Source organism: Simochromis diagramma, unplaced genomic scaffold (assembly GCF_900408965.1).
Source record: "Simochromis diagramma unplaced genomic scaffold, fSimDia1.1 OVJJ01000486.1, whole genome shotgun sequence".
Lineage (NCBI taxonomy): Eukaryota > Metazoa > Chordata > Actinopteri > Cichliformes > Cichlidae > Simochromis > Simochromis diagramma.
The window spans coordinates 2,528,028-2,546,904 of record NW_024387047.1 but is presented as its reverse complement, the minus strand read 5'-3'; the positions used below and the strand labels follow the sequence as shown (position 1 = coordinate 2,546,904).

Below are 18,877 nucleotides of genomic sequence, written 5' to 3'. Positions count from 1 at the left end.
GGGTTGGAGACCGCTGGTATAGTTGGTCTTCAATGACTCTCCGTAGTCTCTTTTTACCTGCTGAAAGTTTCCCTGTGAATACATCAGCCAGATAAATAGCTTGTAAGTCTGCTGTTTGGGCCTACACATAAGAACGAAGCAAAGGGCTGAAAAGCCCGAAAATATTTCACACAGATGAAGGAAGATGCGATTGCGTGATTACAAAAATCCATTTGATCCCCCATGAATATGAAGAGTATAGGTGAGTGCAGCTTCAGTGTTCAACTAGCAAAGAGATTAGGGTATGCTTTTTTTATTAAAGTGAGGTAGCTACTGGTGCTCAAACACTTGATGGGAAATTTACATATTCTGGACGATTTTCTTTTCTGTGAATCAGCTTTAACATAACTGTTCTTCGTCCTTACAATATTACTGTATGCGTTGTACTCAGTGTTGGTCAAGTAGAAAAAAGTAATCAGTAACTAATTACTGATTACTTCCCCAAAAAAGTAATCCCGTTACTTTACTGATTACTTATTTTTAAAAGTAATTAATTACTTAGTTACTTTTTAAAACACGATTTACAACCTGAAGAGGTGATAAAGCGATAGATCTTTCAGCCCAATTCTACTTTTTCTGCATAATCCATCATACAAAATGTTATCAAATGGAAACGTCTCTTTTTAAAACTTTAAATCTTTTAACTTTATGCATCAAGCAAAAGTTTAATTATATGCAACATTCTCTGAGTTGAATAAATTATTTTCTGCACATTCCAGCACATAAAATAAAATATTTTTTGTGTTTACACTCACTCTTTCAAATAGATGCAAGTAAAACACAGGAGAAAATAAATCAAATCAAAGACTAGCGGTCCTTTTGCTCTATTTTCACCTGTAAAGCAGGAGTGGGGTAGGCGGAGGTTTACCCTGGTGCAGGTGTGCCGCGGCGGTCAGTGGAAGAATCCACGAGTTTCTCTGTGAGTTTCCCATTATGTCGTTGCGCACTCGGTGCTTGCTTGGAAGTTTCGGGTTTTTTTCGCTGTAAAAAGAAGTTTTCTTCCCACGCACAACGGACACTAATGTTTTTGTCACTTTTTATGGAATCAAACTCAAAGTAAGGTCAGTGCTTCCACGCTTTAAACGCTGCACGCTCATACTGTCTCCCGCACTTGATATATGAACCATTGTTGATCTGCGCACAGCTGTTGCCACGAACGTGGCACTCGCTTACGTCACTGTCATGAGACATTCTCGCAAAAAAAATCACGGTTTTAGTAACGCAGTAACGCAGCGTTCCTACAGGGAAAGTAACGGTAATCTAATTACCGTTTTTGCAATAGTAATCCCTTACTTTACTCGTTACTTGAAAAAAGTAATCAGATTACGCGTCACTGCCCATCTCTGGTTGTACTTAACACAACACTCAAATACTTAATAAAGTGGGCTTTAATCCCTGGATCTCATTAACAGAGTCTGGCTGGGACGAAGAGCTGAGTACACCTCAGTTCCCTCAACAACTCTACAATAAAGCAGTGCATGGATGCTCAGCAAAAGTCCTGTCTGGGTAAATAACGGTGTCCAGATTCCTAACAGTAACAGCTTGTTTGTTATATCTGTGCCTATCCCCTATTGCATGGTAATCTACAACAGCATTATGTTCACTTAGAGGCGATTCCTATCTGCGCCGCTCTCCGTGTCCCAAGCTTGTTTGTTTCGTTGAAAGAAAGCGCGAGTATGTGGAGTAGGTAGCGATAAGAATAGCTGTTTTATTGTGTGCCACTGCCTTGGCCTCTAATACCGAATGTGTTATCTGAGGGTGCAGCATGCCACACTAAGCTATGTGCATGTGACGCATGGCTGAGCAGCATTCCTCCTCCTGAGTGCATCGCAGGGCAGAGATAGTAGGAAGGCAAAGGCAGCCTGACTGCCAACAGAGAGGGAAAGAGGAGCGAGAGAGGGAAGAGAGATGAAGGGAGGGCGCAATACCGGGAACATGTAGTTAAGTGGAATGAAGTACCCTTTGTTGCAGATAAGATCATTCTGCTTCCCTGGCCGGCGTCACTAAAGCAATTTGAGCACGACGAATGTAGCTGATTATGTTGTTGGCAGACCACAAAATCCCTCACTGACATGCAGATAAACGTTGCTCCAAGTAATAAAAGACCAAAGGTTTCCCCTCTTTCATGCAGCCATGATTTTACTTTTATCTTATATTTAAAACACTGGATTATGTGACTTCACTCTGTAAGTTGAAACAATGACTAAATGCAGGGATGCTTGTATCATGGAAAATTAAGACGGCTCCTTAACATCTTTGTGCAAACGACTTCCTGAAAGGATCGTAGGCCCCCGGTCCTGGAGTGTTCTGTGAAATACACAAGTAACTGTAATTACTTTTCAATTTATAATATATTGTCAGTTTGTAGCTTTCTAGTATGAATTCAAAGAATTCTAAATGCTGTAACCTTTGATTGCTAACAAACAGGAGACTGCAACCAAAGAAACAACCATAAAGTGTAAGCAATATGTGGTCTAAGCTTCAACACATCTCAGTATTTAATATCCACGTACTCCAAACACTACAGGAGGAAGGGAACGCCATTCATTCAGAAGATATCCCCTCAGTTGGTGTTTGGTGCAGAGCGGTTTCTATCACATCCATCTAAAAATTACCCATGAGTGTTCAGCTGAAAGCCTAATCATACAATTCACACCATTAGCTTTCTTATAAGATCGTTCAGTGAGACTCTACAGAACAACTTTGTATTGATTCACAATACAAAAGGCATGTCTGTGAGTATCGTAATGTATGGATGTTACTACAGGTTGAACCCTAATGTATCTGTAATAATTTAAAGACTACATCTACTCTGCTGAAACAATCTGATAGAAATAGTTGCTCTTTTATTCTATATTCTGCTCTATGCATACTGTTACAATGGTCCATACTTATATGCAATAAATAAATATGGTCAATGTTTCAAATAATGAGAATACCTGTGAGCCAAAACTGTGCAATGCATTAAATTGTTGGCCATATTTCCTAAATGCAGCTGTTATTTTAGGCACTTTCCTTATGGAAACACTAACCAGTTGATCACTATTGACTAAATATCCTGCCATCTGTGCCTCTACCCTCCATCGAAGTCATTTAGGGCTTTTCCTCCTGCAGTCTTGTGCAAAATTAGAATTGTCCGCGCCTGCTAGACTCATTGTTTTGCTTTGCATCTGCTTTCTCTTTTAATCTGTCTCCAGTCCGTGTTATCCGTGCCCCATTAAATAAATTCAGTGTGTGTTTGATTTCTTTATCTGTTACATAATCTTGTGATGTTATATTTTATTTACAGGAGTTATCTAAATCCCGTTTAATAACTAATCCCTTTAAAATCAGATGAATTTCCATTAAAAGCATGTAAAAATATGAGCATCATTGAAACAAATTGAAAAAGCACCCAATAACATAAAAATGTTCTAATGCAGCTAATGTAAAATACGAAGTCTTAAATTAGTAATTACGGCATGTAGAAAAACACAAGAAATTTAAATAAGACTCACTGAGTGCACACCGTGTAGCCGCGGCAACGTGGATTTGAAACAGGAAGTGATGGCTTTAGCTGGTTTGGTCTGTGGGTTGTAGTGGCATGGAGCAGGGCCATCTTTCTGAAGGAAATAGCAGGAAAATATTGATGTATCTAGCTCTGTGATTAACCTCCAGGGTGCTTACCCACCAAGCTTAGAGCAAAATTGTCGAAGACTGTAAATAGAAGATGAAGATGTAGCACCAAGATGGCCAAAATGCTCCAGAACAAGAAGCTTCACCAACTAAAGGTTGATATCAGCCATTTCTATCTTTTATATACAGTTCACAGGTTCATGGTGCACTACTATTGCACACCATGTCCTCTATCATTTTTAATTCCTTGGCTCTTTGATGTTTGCTCATGAAAACCTGTTGTTGTCCCAGTCTGATACTCAGTGATCTGAAGGATGTGCTAACCATGTACACCACTTCTATTTCGAGGTCTTACATTTAAGACATACAATATATCAATTCAGTCCTGACTTTTTAACCTTTGCCAGCAGATGTGTGGTACACAGATTAGCAGCACGGTCACTGGTTCAAGCCCTGACTGGAGCCTCTCTGCGTGGCGTTTGGATGTCCTACCTGTACTTGTGTGGGTTTCCTCTTCTTCCCACATTCTAAAGACATGTTAGGTTAACTGGTGAGTGTATATGAGATAAAGTGTATGGAATAAAGCACAGTATGAACTTATGGCATTAGTCACACGTGGCTTGTAGTCTAAAGAGCTTTGAGTGGTCGCTACAACAAGACAAGCACTTATATAAATATCAGCGCATTTCATCACAGGTACATTCGAGGCTAGTTTCTGTCAGAACTCGGTCAGTCCTTCTTCCTCTCTGTGCCTTTCACTTCTCCTTTCCCGTTACCCACTAACACACATACTGGTCATCACCAGCGGCGTGCCATGCAGAAATAGCATCACCCCTCCTCCGCTCTCCTCCCCAGACATAAGACTGTCGTCCTGTCCCTGAACACAGGACGGGCCTTTTATTTTCCATCCCTCCTTGATTCTGACAGAAGAAGACAGGATAGTGCTTTTTTCCCCTCTACCCTGCTCCTTGCAGCAGTGGCTACTACCATTACATGCCATTTGATTCCAGTTGCCAGCTCACTTGATCTTCGGTACCCTGCCTGCCAGCACCTTGGCACGCCTGCCTCATGCTAACAGAGGTGCTAATGCAGGTGTATTTCATGGGAGTCATCAGGCAGCTGTGAAACTCTTGTGCATGTGTGTTTGGGCCAAAGCACTTGGCATACTTTCCTGCTGCGGTACAGTGTGTAAGAAAGGTTCTCCTGGGCGACGTAGGTACCTGGCATGTTCTGCAAATGTCTGTGAAACTTTTAAACTTTGACTTCTTTTTCCACCGGTGCCTTGATATTCATTAAAGTTTTAAACCTTTCTAAGATTAGGTGAAATCAAAAAAGAAAGAAATATCTCTAAAAAAAATTTCTTAAGGAAAGTTTTATAGAACTTTGCAGTTTTCAGTTGTGTAGTTGAAGGTATCACTACTTTATGGGAAAAGTGCAAATGGAAAATAATAATAACTCCACCCACTGGGTAGATCTCAAATATGTTCAGCCGATTAGAAAAGACATGAGATTTCTTCCTCTGGGGGTCCTAAATGAATGCCACTGCCAGCTGTACAGTAGGCCACATTAACAGATAACAATAGAGAACATCCACATCAGAATATATGCAATTTTTAAATGAATTCAGGTGAGTTTAAATCTCAAGGCTTAAATCTCAGGTAGTGCAGTCAAATCAAAAGAACAACAAATAAATCTGAGACGCAAAATTTCACCAGAAAGGAGAAATTAAGTCAAATCAAGCTAAATAACTACATTAAATAAATATACTCCATGTAAGAAAGTCAGATTCGTGTTTTTCTGAGTTACAAGTGGAAAGAAATTTCAAATTCCCACGCTGGGCCACACCGACTTCTTCATCACATACCATTAAGACTCCTCAGCTTTGATATTCTAATGTTTCCCACATGCAGCTGCTTAACCTTTGACAAAAAAATCTTGTCTCTGAGTTGCTTTGACACCAGCGATGGCAGAAAACTGCTCCCAGCTCTGTAGTAATAACACCCTCGGGATTTCTTAGCGCCTTTCCTTCTCTGTCAACACTCAGCAGCTGCCAGCGCAGCTCAAATATCCATCGGCTACCAGCACCGACGCTGCAATTTGAACCAAAGCTGACTGGTCAACCAGAGCAGTGCCATAACAGGCCTTCAAATGGGGGAAAACGATACAGTCAGAGCGCCCTGGGATCGGTTTTCTTCAACCCTTGCGGTTGTCATAACTGCCTTGTGCACATTAGGTCATAGCTTGTAATCAAAACCTATTGAAAGTGTATTGTAAGGAAACTTTTTGTGGACAATGGAAAGACTGAATGGTGTTAATAATTGGTCCTGGCGATCAGATCCTACTTACAGGCAGAAAGCTGATCCGCTGCACAGTCGAGCGAAACATCACATGCCTGCGAGAACAGGAGATAAGAGAAGGAAGGGGGCAAAAGAGCAAATAACAATAAGGAGAAAAAGTGAGAGAAGAAATGGATAAGGAAGTTTGTGATCGACGGCAGAGGAAAGGAGAGAGCAGCCTGGTGATTGCTCCTCCATCTTTGAGCTGCATGGAGGTGAGAGGGGGAACCAGAAAGCCGGATGAGGAGGAAGGATTTCGCGATCAAGGGATGATTCATGGCTTGTCTGCGCCGCTGTGATCTGAAAGTTAAAGAGTGGCTGTTTGTCGAGCGCTTACTTGCAGGGGATCTTCTCCACTGGTCTCGCTGTCACATTGTAGTCACATGGCGAAGTGTTTATGTGCTGGCAGAAGGAGAATAAGAAGATAAAGATGTTTTTTTAAATATATACACCAAAGTATCACCCTGAGTTTGTTTTTGTTTTTTGAGGGGGGCACCTATTGTGCTTTAAGTAAAGTATGGATGATAGCTGGTTACATCCAAACAGACTTCCACAACAGAGCAGTGAATAAATATTGCTGAAGTAAATTACACCCCTAGGCTAGTGAAAGCAGAAGTCTATCATTCAAAAGTTTCTGCTCATAATGACTTCAGTCTCTATGGGGAGGTTCCCAGGTTTGACTCCAGGGCCTGAAATCTATACCTGCTAAACTTTACTGTTAGTATACGTGGCTGTAAAATAAAAGATTTTTCTCTTTTTTATTGTTTTAACAAATAACCATTTACTCTTCCACGCATCAATAACCTTGACTTGCTGTATTTATTTTTAGTTGCATAAGAGCCAGATTAGTTTGATCCTATTTTCTTGTGCTGCGTGGCACGAAGTGAATTCAGCTATGTGAAGAAAAACGTTTCCACTGGACTATATGCAGTGCTATGGAAAGCTAAGTAAAGCCTTGCTGCTTCTATTGGATTTAATGGGGCTGGTAATGTGGTCTAATGTCTAATCAGATGCATTTGATTGATTGATCATTAACAAACGCAAGCATTTCTAGTTTGCTCGTCTGGAGCATTCATGTGTGTGTTAACTGCAAATTCAGGGTCAGACCGTACAATGCGCAGAGAAACTGCAAAAAACAAAGGGTTGTCAAGCTAATATGTCTTGTATTATGTAAAAACAAAATATGCCAATGAAACCAGTGAAACTTCTCCAGTTTTTCTCTAGTTTCAAAATTCACTGTTTGAAACAAGTTCCTTCGGCTCACTGAAATGTTGCCCTGTGGCTGATTGTGTCTTCTTTTAAGTGTAATGAGATAATTTTGACTAGAAAATAAGACAAATATATTTGGTAAGATTTTGAGTTTTTGTAGTGTAGTGGACAGCGCTGTGTTTGGCAAATCCAAACAGAACATATCAGCACAAACACCTGATACCAAGTGTCAAGGACAATGGTGGAGGGCTGGTTATTTGGGCTTGTTTTGCAGCCACGGGACCTGGGAACCTTGTACTCATTGAGTCAGCCATGAACTCCTCTGTAGAGTGTTCTGTAGTCAAATGTGAGGCCCTCTGTCCAACAGCTCAACATTGGCCCAAACTGAGTCATGCAACAGGACAATGATCCTAAACACAGCAGCAAATCCGCATCAGGATGCGTTAAAATGTCTCAGAGTCTAAACTGAAATGCTGTGGCAGGACCTTTAGAAAGCTGTGTATAAACTAATGCCTGTAAGAAACTGATAGTCGTAAAGAAGCTCCCCACCTTGATTTGTTGACATCATACTGGGTTATTTAAGCTATCTCAGTGATTAAATGTTAAGTATAACTTCTTTACTCTAAAAGAAAGGGGAACAATTTAGAGGTGCAACTTGTTTTACCGGTTAGTAGGTAGTTACTGGAGCCACCTAATATTGAACTGGGCTGTACCTGACCCACGATGTAAACCTTTGTTGTGTTAACTCAAGAAAAGAAGCTTCATACTCAGCAGCAACTGGTTGGTTACACATGGCTTCTGTCTCAAGTGAAAGCAAAACTATAAAGCAAAAACTATGAAAACTTTCAAAAAGGATCAGTAAATGAGTCTCAGTGCTACCTTGTCTCTAATTCCAAGGGTGAAAATGTCGGGTCGGGGGCAGTTCTTGAAAGAGTAGGAAGCCTGGTGCATCAGGACTTCCTGGGTGGAGTCTGTATATTCATACGCTCCAGGCAGCAGCAGATCCCCCTTACGCACACCCAGGGTCTGAGTTTTTCTGCCCACACCTTTGAAGCCATAAGTTTTTTTCACAGGGTTCAGATCAGCCTCCTCAATGAAGTCTCGGACGTGGTAGGTTCCCGGGATGGGTGTGTCCTGGAAGAGTGGGAGCATGGGGAATCTCTGACCCACATTTCCTAATTTCATAACTATTTTACAACAGTTCAAAGTCTGACATTTTGGAACAATGCAAGAGCAATGCTGCAGTAAGTTCATGGATGGGTGACCTCATGAGAGACAGCTGTTGAATTCCACTGAAGATGCCAATTTCACTCAATTTCCAGCAACCAGAATGATCGAAATCATTGATTAGTTGAAGGTTAATATTAATGTCATTATTTTCTGATGCCTGTCGTTGTGATGTGTCATTTTACTCATGCATGTAAGTGGCATGTGGGTTTTGGGCTGTGCTGAAGCACACACTTGGTTTCAGAGAGTCCGTGAAACCAAACAGCAGTGCGACACCTACTCTCAGTGCTCCCAGCCACCAGCTCCCCCGGCCACACAGCTCCACCGTGTCATCACCCTGCAGATAGGGACGAGGCACAGGTCACACCAGACTGCTTCTGCTATGATGACATCGCTATGCCAACGATGTGTTGATTCGTCTCCCACCTTGTCCTCATGAAACCACACACAGAGTTATGAGGGTTTTAAAGATAAAGCCTCACCTTATCTGTCCTGTGACCACTCCGGGACATGTCACCGGCTTCAGAGGCGACTTTGTTTCATCGTCCTGCGCCGCGCTTGCTGTCGTTCACTATCTGCTTAATGGGAGATCCAGTGACACCTGACCACCATTAAAACAGGGATCGTTACTATAGCAGCAACTCCACTATCGATCAATTTTTCAACAAGCTGGCCTTGCAAGGGGAGCTAAATTTAGATTGGCTAGTTTGGCTGAGAGTAAGACACATCGGTGAACCAGCACCGAGATGCTGTAGGTGCTGCAGGTGGTTATGTGGTTGTCACTGTCTGCATCCCATCCATCATCTTTCATTGTCCAGTTTCCATAATCATAGGGATGGCAGTATTCAACATGTGATATATGGAGGAATACTGTGAATTTAATAAGAATACACAGAACACAAAGCAAGACTGCATCTCTTCTTCATCACTGTCTGCAGGCAAACTGTGTGTGTGTGTGTGTGTGTGTGTGTGTGTGTGTGTGTGTGTGTGTGTGTGTGTGTGTGTGTGTGTGTGTGTGTGTGTGTGTGTGTGTGTGTGCATGCGCTTACACCTGAGATCGTACTCCAGGATGAACTCTTCTTCCCTCTTTATTTCAGTACAGCAAAATTCAAGACCGCCAGCTGAAGCGAAAATCTCACTCTGGGAACAGAAAGCGCTACACTCGGCCCGGTTGCCAGGCTACATGCAGCACATGGCTGGAAGGAGCCAAGAATTCATGCTTCCGCTGCTTGTCAAGGAAGTCTCATGTGACACCACAGCGCACTAGGAGACATACACACATCTTCACCCTGACTCCCTCATGTACAGTCATCTCCAGTTCGGACAAGGCATGAATGCAGGAGACAGCTTCAGACTAGTGTCGCATGTGCAGCGTAATTAACAACTTTTTTTATAAGCAGGCTGCGATGACACTTCATCTGTGAGGGTAATTTTTTTTCTTTCTTTTTTTAAAAAAGTCTTGTGATAATTGGTTTTAACACGATCAGAGTTTCTCGTGTGATCGATTCACACCTGAAATCGCCGCGGTGGCTCGTGGTGTTCCTTTTCGTTCTGTGCCTTGGAACTGCAGCTGGTGCCGCGTGAAAGCAAGAACCCACTCATTTGTGTCACTGCACATGACACGAGACGAAGCAGAGTCAGATCGGGGGTAGTGCAGTTACCTTTTCTGTGTGCTAGCTGTTACCTCGGTGCATTTTGTAATGCTCTAAATGTTTAAATGTGCTTCCACAAGGGAGCTCTGAGTATGCATGATTGGCCAAGCCACAAACAACTGCAGCCTGCACTGCTCCCGGGGGGGTGGAGGTCAGACCCCTCACATAACTTCACACATAAGACAAGTTTCATCCGGTTCAGCATTATGATAAAAGCTACAACCCTTAGAAAAAAATAATTATGGAAACACCACACTTGGTGGATGTTTATTCAACTTTTACAGCAAATGAACAAATCACCAGTACAGTGCTGTGCAAAAGTCTCGAGTCTTTATATTTTGCTGAGAAAATGAGAAATAGGTGCAAATTTAAATAGAAATTCAATGTATGAGGCAAAAAAAAGACTTTGTACAATTCTAATTAGCTTGAAATTCAATATGACCACCTTTGTTGTTTAACTGTAGACACTCAGTGCTGTACCTTCCTCCTGACATCTTCCACACATGTTGATGATGATTTGAACCAGAGATTCTACATTTGGATTCATCACTCCATGAGACCTGTTGCTTCTGATTTTCAGTCTAGTTATTGTGTAATTTGGTGATGCAGCCTTTTCCCCCCGTTACCTTTCCTTGAGAATGATCTTCCCACAGCCACCCACTCCACTGAGGGTATTTCTGATGAGGCCTCAGTGAAACATAGATGGATCAACCAAAGCACCAGACACAGGTCTCAGGTCTGTGTCAAGTCTTTGCCGGGTTTCTATTTCCTAAGGAAGTGACTTTCAGATCCTCTCCACATGCTATTGATTTTGAAAGCTGCCACTTCTTCCGTCCCCGACTTGTCTAGGTTTCTCAGTTTTTCAAGGACACACTTCACACTGTCAACAAGTTTTCAGCTTGTTGGTGCAAAATAGCTACTTTATGCCTGTCAAACATATCTTTGACATTTTTCATAGATTAAAAGTACAAGTCTTGATCATTGGAAGTAAAATACAAATACATAAGGAGTGGTTCCAGACATTTGCTCAGTACCATATGACACAAAAATACTTGTACTAAATATTCAGGCTTTCAGGTACATGCATCCAGCAAACTCAGTTAAATTATTTTGATTCGTCATAGATATGGTTGGAATAAAATCAAGAACAAGATCATCCCTTGTAATGAAAAAAAGCTTCAGACTACATCATACCAAAACTTCAGTCTGTGGAATGAGAATGGGTCCCAAATTAAATTGTACGTTTGGGTTTTTTAGCTTAGTTTTCTGACCTGACACTTTCCCATCTACCCGTATGGCACGATCTGATATCCTCGTGTTGGTGTTGTTCCCAGATCATCATACTAAATGTTGTTCCAGGATCAACATTGCAAGTGACCAATCAGAATGTTGTGACGTCATACTTTTGTGACTTCGGGAAAAACCGGCGTAAAACAAAAAACTGTACTTAAGCTGCGAGAAACCGCCTCTGTCCGCCGATCAACGGACCCTAACCCTAACCCTTTAATAAACAGTAAGCAGAATTGATATTGTCCTTGCAACATTGGAATTGCATAAATGCACGAATGGCTTGGCACGCAAAAGAATAACGTCACAATGTGATTGGTCACTTGCAATGTTGAACCTGGAACAACAGTTTCATGATGGTCTGGGAACAACACCAACACGAGGATATCAGATCATCCTACCTGTATGTGTTACTTTTATAACCTTCATTATAAAAGATTGGGACCTGATCCAAATTTTAGACAGCTGAGAACACCCAGCATCTTCTGTCAGTCTTTGGATTCCCTACTTGAATAAGTCGCCTGATCATCCTGTCATTTAACCTGTCAGCGCTCCTGTTTGGAACATGTTTCCTTTCAGTCACCCAGTTGCAGCAGCTCATTAAGGTATGCACCAAAGTGTAGCCAAAGTGCGGTGATTGCATCCCCCCCCTCCCAAAATGGGCTGCAAAAAAACAAAACAAAACAAAACAAAACAGCAAACAAATTTCACACAGGAGGCAGCACAGGTCCACAATAGAGCTTTATTTTGTCATTCATCAAAATAACAAACTTAGTATCTCTGCAAGCTACTGTAACAAACTCATCAGAAATAAAACAGAAAATAAGAGTCCCACACAGGTACACCTATTTACACCATGGTTTCTGATACATGTTCAGTCACCCACATCTTATGATTGGGGGCAAATGCCACGCAAGACATGAGGCAGTCAGGTCCTACATGGTGCTGTGCTGGCTCTAACACACACACACTGCCTATGCAGTCAGATGGGCGAGCTGGACAGTACAAGGCTAATCTAATTTCGAGTACCATTGTGTGTACTTCAAAATAGAAGCCTTTGATCCCACTCAGTGCTTTTATTTTAATGACAATGCACATCTGATGTGAGCTTTTCTGAACATTAAGAGGCATTGGCTGATGCTCCTCAGTGCTGTGGGGAGGGGGGTTAACAGGGGGACTTAATTGGTAAACATCTCATGTATTCCAAGCAACAAGAAGAGAAAAAGAAAAAAACCAAACCTATCAAAACTGGAGCATCCTGTCTTCAATACAAAATGGGAATTATTACAGGGTATACAAACTCAACAATCCATAACCGAAAACAAGACAATTTTCAAATATGGGTAGATTGTAAATTTTATTGGAAAAAAAAAAAAATATACAACTTGGAATGGATTATTTGACCTGTGGTCATTTAAAAAAAAAGAAAAAAAAAAAGAAAAAAAAAAGGAGTAAAACATTAAAAAGCATGGTAAAATTTGTCATTTTTCTGGTATATAGAACAGCAGATACAAAAAGAGTTTGTACGAGTACCTAGGAGATACACCCGTGTCATTTTTTTGCAGTAGTGCAATGCTGAGATTTCCATATATACTTTGTCCGTAGTCCATGCAGAGTTTCAACTTCTCTACATCGTTTCCATGCCAACAGTGTTGCCAAGTGACAACCAGCTGACAGGTTTCCAATGTCACCATGCGTGGAGGGGGCCCCGAGCACATAACAGGAAAATTCCAAGTTCTCCAGCTTCCAGGGGCCTCCACGGCATCTGGTTGTATGACCGTTCTGTCACTCCAAAACACCATGACAGCAAAAGAAAGGGACATGGGGACAAGAGCCTATGCAGTTTACATGCAGTTCCTTTGGACAGCAGAAGGGGCAGGGATGAATAGGGGCTATTAAGATTTTACAGATAAATTACACAAAGAAAAAAGGCAAATTATTTATATACGAAATCTGTACAAGGCCTTCACTTCGCCGTCATCATTTGTACGAACTCTGCAGGGTTGAAGAGGGAAAAAAAAAAAAAATTATAAAATTTTACATTTAAAATGTCAGCCCAAAATTTTTATATAAACCCCCCCCCCACTAATAGAGAACTATATACCAACCTTCATAGTTGACCTGTCCATCCCCATCAATGTCTGCTTCTCTGATCATTTCATCCACCTCTTCATCAGTCAACTTCTCACCAAGGTTTGTCATCACATGGCGCAGCTCAGCAGCACTGATGTAGCCATTCCCATCCTGAGAAATCAGGTCAGTCAGTGAGCTCCCCTACAAACTACAGTGCATATGTACACTAGAGCGGCTGGATGCATTTACCTTGTCAAAGACACGGAATGCTTCTCTGATCTCCTCCTCGCTGTCTGTGTCCTTCATCTTCCTGGCCATCATGGTCAGAAATTCTGGGAAGTCTATCGTTCCATTTCCTGAAGAAAAAAGTTTTTAAGAAGCAGCACATTTGAGCTACTGACATCTAGCACAGTGACTGTGTAAACTGCTGGAAGCCTTTGAGGTTTGATCGAGTTCTCACCATCAGCATCCACTTCATTGATCATGTCCTGCAGTTCTGCCTCTGTGGGATTCTGGCCCAGAGAGCGCATGACTGTGCCCAGCTCTTTGGTAGTGATGGTGCCATCTCCATCCTTGTCAAAGAGTGAGAAGGCCTCCTTGAATTCTAGTTGCAACAAAGAGAGTTGGCTTTTTAGTGAGGGGAAAAAAACAAAACAAAAACCACACCTGTAAAGCAATTGGCAACAACTGGCAAGACACCACATCACGTCACAAAGCCCGCTTTTAAGACCAAGCTCATAATTGTATCGTTAAATGTCCATATAAATCAACTCCGAGATACTGATAAGACCCTCTTGAGTTCCAACTACAAGTTTCTGGCTAAACAAGAGCACCGACCGCGAGGCGGAGCAGCAGAGGGCAAAGTTGTGCTACATCAACGACAAATGACAGCCCCGTGCAGCTTTGGTGGAGCCCTGAGGGATGACGAACAATGACACACTCATCAAGCGTGATGAGGCCAATGGGAAATGTGTAGTGGCGTGCAGCAGCTTGTCAGTGTCAGGAAAACTATGAACCTGCCCTGCCATTTCCAGGGTCAAACACATAGGGCAACACCCTTTTTTGTTCTGACAGAGAGGGCCTGCTGTGCACAGCAGGAATATCAACAGGGACTGATTTCCATGGGGCAAGCCGCAGGTCATGCGGGAAGGTATAAGGAAGCCACTAAATTGTATGAATCATCTTTATAGACTTTACAGGCCTGCATTATTTACATAACACCTTATTGTAGCATACCAGCGCACCAAGCCCAGTATACTACCACAAATGTTCTTGTAGCACTCCCATTTCATGAGCAAGTACCTCACGTCATACGCAAGCATATAAAGGTGAGCACCAACAGCTCGCCAGAACGCACAGCTCTTTCAGATTACATCATTTATTACATGGCAACCATGAAAATGCAAAGTTTTCCATGAGGGAGTCCTTAAGCGCTCCAGTGCCAGTAAGCAACAGCGGTTTCTTTCATTCCAGTTTTATGACCAGCAGGCTGCTCTGTGGAACGCCTTAAAAGGCAAAAGTATAAATCCACTGCAATGGGATGCAAAGATCCATAAGGCAGGCCACTTGCAGTTATGAGGAAAAGTAGATGATCAATGCAGCCATGTCTTACCAGCAATCTGCTCTTCTGTAAGTTGATCAGCCTGCAATATACACGAACAAAAAACAGCTTTTAGTATGCCAGACAAGAAAAATAAAAAAAATATACATACACACGCCTCGCGTTACACTTTCCTGCTTAACCCCCCCCCATGCTGGTTTACGTGGATTCTCTCAAATTTACAGCTGCGTTTTGGCACAGCTGCTACAGCTGACGAAAATGATGTTGTTACAACAGCAATATTTAGTACTACCAGTAAATTTGCACAAAGGCATTTTCTTGACTGTAAGCCAACACTTTGTCCTACAGAAGAAGTGGGGGGAAAAGGAGAAAAAAGATCGCCACGCCATTGGCAACTGCGCGAAATATTGGAGCGATCTTCGAACACCCCAAATTTGCGGTATAAAATTAATGTTGTACAATTTGGCGGTAAACGTTAGCTAGGCAGAGCCGCACTTAGCTAGCTACCATTACATGCCGGTTCATCAACTCAAGACAACGCCACACACGTTCAGCACAATGAGTGACTAATACAGCAAGTAATATCGCGTTTAGCAAATAGTCACAATACAGCTTACTCGGTTAAAGGATACTACTAGGCGGGACACTAGCTAGGACGCAGCTGAACTACCATAAAAAGCAACGTTATTGGGACACTCGACGCACATGCACCATTTTAAGTGTAAATGCGTAAACGGTGCTCAACAGACGTTATACTTTCATTCAGACTAAACAGAAGCTTCCTCGGACGAGTTAGTTTTGCCTATCTACTGTAAAGAAGACGTTTACTCGGCTAGCAATGCGGTAGTTACAGCGGGCATTTTTGAGTTACGTTTTATTTCCGTTCATTCCGACCGGAAAAAAAACAACGGGTTAGAGGTTTACGAACGGATCCAACCCGCAAATGAAAGCCAGTCTTATTTCCCTTACCATTTCGATGTAGATGTGGTGGCTGGTTCACGACAAATTCGTAATAAACCTAAGCCGAATAAGCTTCCAAAACTCAACACTCTCTATGAACACACTGACACAGAGGCAACTGGACTCGCCTTTAACGGCTATTCGAAACTCCTCCTCTTTTTTAATATCAATCCGCCAACTCGCCTCTTCTACAGGTCCCTAATTATTATTCTTTTAAAAATCGTAATCGATATCTATACAGTAAGAACAAGAAACAAGTTAAACATTCATCTATGAATGCTGTGAAGGTTTCGACTCTGATATTTATAATCACACCGCGTATCCCCTGCGGTCTACATAACGGCGGATTAATACTTTCTGCTACTACGTGATGGGGCACAAGCTGTAGCCGAAAGAAATCGCGCTTTCTGATTGGTGTGTTTGTACCTGCAATGCGTCACTCCCATGGTCTGCGCTGCCGCTGCATCTTATCCATAGACATCTCAGTCAGTGCCACAGGCACAGCAGACAAGCTTGTTGCATAGTGTGTATACATATGGGCAACGTCTTCAGAGAAGCACAATAACACAATTCTGATAAGTAATTAGCTACCAGTAAGAAAAATGATTACTTGTAAATGAGCTAGCACTGACCCAGTTTGTGCTTCTATTCTATTACTGCAGTTTTCTCATTTCTGATTGCATTACTTATATTTTATTAGTGTGCTGATAGCCATGCTGTTTTAAATGGCTGTTACAAGGTTACCCCAGACTGATCCTGCGTTCCTCCTTTCTGCTGTGCAAGTGTTCATCACTTTGAATTTTATGCATAATTAGATGCAGCGTCAGGGATGGAGTGTTTGGGTCTAATAGTTAGGTGTTACAGCTCGTGCATGCGTGCGAGTGTGTGCACTGTGCACATTTAGATGTGTAATATGTAAGTGGGTCTGCTGCTGTCAGATGATGCTCGGGTCTCATTGTGCTGCTTCTGGTGTGGACTGGAGTATCTGATAGCCTGATTGCTTATGCCTGACTGCTCTCCTGTCTCCCAGTGACCACCTGTCTCTGCCCTGGCCCCGTGGGAGACGGCGGGGAAGAAGGTGGAGGAGGGTGGACAGAGATGTGTGAGGAGAAAGATTTGAAGAACAACTCTGGAATGTACTAGAATCTCCAATGTGCCTAAACAGCCTCAACCCCCTGCCTTTCTCCCAGTTCTTCTTATTGTTAGAGACGAATGTCACACTATAAGCATAAGCAGAATTTGTCACATTTATATGGAAGAAATGATGACCCAGAGTGCTTTCCGATTCCATCTGGGCTGTTTACAGAAGTGCTGTTGATCGTGCCCTGTGAGCCGCTGAGCAGCCTCAGAATGAGCCGGCCAAGCCCACTCTACAATTGCAAAACAAAAAGTAACTAATCTGAATCGTACTGGATTCTTTTCATTGAACTCTGTTTTGTTATTTTCCCGTATTGAGGTTTTTGTCACTGTGCAGATTAGGCAATGCCAGAGGTGACGGCACAGAAGCCTGAATCGGTCACAAGAACCAGTTAAGCTGATCCATGTGCGATGACTGTACACGGAGGTGTACGAATTCACTTTGCGTCTCCTTAAAAACACTTGGCAAACAGGACAATGTGGACTTTTATGCACTTTTGTCAATGCCGCAGACATTTAACTGCTTTCAGCTCACACGTTATTAAGGAACGTCAATGGGGAATTGCTCTAATAAGACCTTTTTAGACACAATGGTACACTGTTGGGCCATAAATATTTCAAAAACATAATAGCTTTCCACTTTGGCCTCCTGCCCCGGTTTCTATAGCTACACTTTATCTAATGTGCAGTATCGGCTGTTTGATTGGTTGATAAAGTGACTTTCAATGCCCCCCAGGTCTCAGAGCGCCTCGTTCCGGGTCAAAGGTATGTACGGGCTGGATTTTAATAAGGATTGGGCATACTGGAACTAAAGAGGTGTTACTTAATGGTCTATAAAACTTGAAACCAGGCTCCATGATGTAAGCCAAGCAGGCTTTAAAATGAACACTAGGCTTAACATGGAACACTATACAGTATTTGTTGCAGGCATGTTTTGGCATTATGGATGTTGGGTATCGTGTTAACTCTGGGGTATTATTTTTTTATTATTTATTTAGTTGCTCAGATTAATCACAATGCTCAAACCACTGCAGGGCACTAGCACATATTACGTCTCCCCTCTTCTTATCAGCTCTGTGAATATGTAACTACCTCACGTATTGCTTTCTTATCAAACGCTGCCCAGCCCAGAGCTTGTTTTCTTTTTATAATACTGCAGTTTTCATTACTGTACTGCAGGGGTCAAAGTTCGCTTTAGTTCAGTGGAAATCAGCTCAAGTCAGCCCTCCATCTTCATTGATACATTGCTTCCCCCAACACGTTAATGCTCCTTCCCACTGACAGCAGTTAGCTTTAGAGGTGGGTGGATCGATCCAGATATTGATGGTATGGATACCAATGCTGCTATTGGTACTGGAATGAGACCAGTACAATAGGAGGGATACTTTGTTCTATCCTCTAGGTTCAGTATGCAGCCCACTGAATTGTGTTAAATAAACTACTTTATTGGAAATGCTATTTATAGCCTATAGCATGTTTAAACAACAGAAGCGGACCCAAAGCGCTTTAAGAGACAGCCATTTACATCCCATGTGCTAGCCCTGCGACAGACTGGTGATCTCTCCGAGCTGTACTCCGCGTCTCGCCCTATGGTAGCTGGCATAGGCTCTCAAACAAAACAGCTTTCAAGCAAGTTGTGCGAGGACTTTGAGGGATGTGAACCACGGGTGACAAATATGAGACGATGTTTACCTGTGTAACCGAAAGACGCGGGCGCCATTTTTAATGGATGAGGATTTGTAATGCACCTGCTGTTTCAGTGCCAAGTGAGAGGATTGCCT

At 42.3% G+C, this 18,877-nt stretch overlaps 2 protein-coding genes across 2 annotated transcripts; both read right to left on the bottom strand.

Moving 5' to 3' along the window:
• Window positions 1-2,159: 2,159 nt before the first annotated feature.
• stpg4 (sperm-tail PG-rich repeat containing 4) lies at window positions 2,160-8,863 on the bottom strand. The gene is made up of 7 exons (XM_040044730.1): window positions 8,831-8,863; window positions 8,707-8,763; window positions 8,079-8,333; window positions 6,328-6,392; window positions 6,001-6,046; window positions 3,537-3,641; window positions 2,160-2,346 (listed from the first exon to the last, which is right to left on the bottom strand). The coding sequence occupies exons 1-7, from the start codon at window positions 8,861-8,863 to the stop codon at window positions 2,287-2,289; spliced, it is 621 nt and encodes a 206-aa protein (XP_039900664.1). The 3' UTR covers window positions 2,160-2,286.
• A 3,226-nt stretch (window positions 8,864-12,089) lies between these two features.
• Window positions 12,090-16,094, bottom strand: calm2a (calmodulin 2a (phosphorylase kinase, delta)). The gene is made up of 6 exons (XM_040044722.1): window positions 15,969-16,094; window positions 15,051-15,081; window positions 13,899-14,042; window positions 13,688-13,794; window positions 13,474-13,609; window positions 12,090-13,360 (listed from the first exon to the last, which is right to left on the bottom strand). The coding sequence occupies exons 1-6, from the start codon at window positions 15,969-15,971 to the stop codon at window positions 13,332-13,334; spliced, it is 450 nt and encodes a 149-aa protein (XP_039900656.1). The 5' UTR covers window positions 15,972-16,094; the 3' UTR covers window positions 12,090-13,331.
• Window positions 16,095-18,877: the final 2,783 nt, after the last annotated feature.

Bases quoted from the DNA above. Each gene is read 5' to 3' on its own strand.
- stpg4 (XM_040044730.1), bottom strand. From the start codon at position 8,863: ATGAGGACAAGGTGGGAGACGAATCAACACATC. The intron at 3,642-6,000 runs GTAAGTAGGATC...TATTTCCTTCAG, and splicing joins AGCGGATCAGCTTTCTGCCT to AAAGATGGCCCTGCTCCATG. The intron at 2,347-3,536 runs GTGAGTCTTATT...TGTATTTCACAG, and splicing joins GGCTACACGGTGTGCACTCA to AACACTCCAGGACCGGGGGC.
- calm2a (XM_040044722.1), bottom strand. The intron at 14,043-15,050 runs GTAAGACATGGC...TGTTGCAACTAG, and splicing joins TACAGAAGAGCAGATTGCTG to AATTCAAGGAGGCCTTCTCA. The intron at 13,610-13,687 runs GTAAATGCATCC...CTGATTTCTCAG, and splicing joins CATTCCGTGTCTTTGACAAG to GATGGGAATGGCTACATCAG.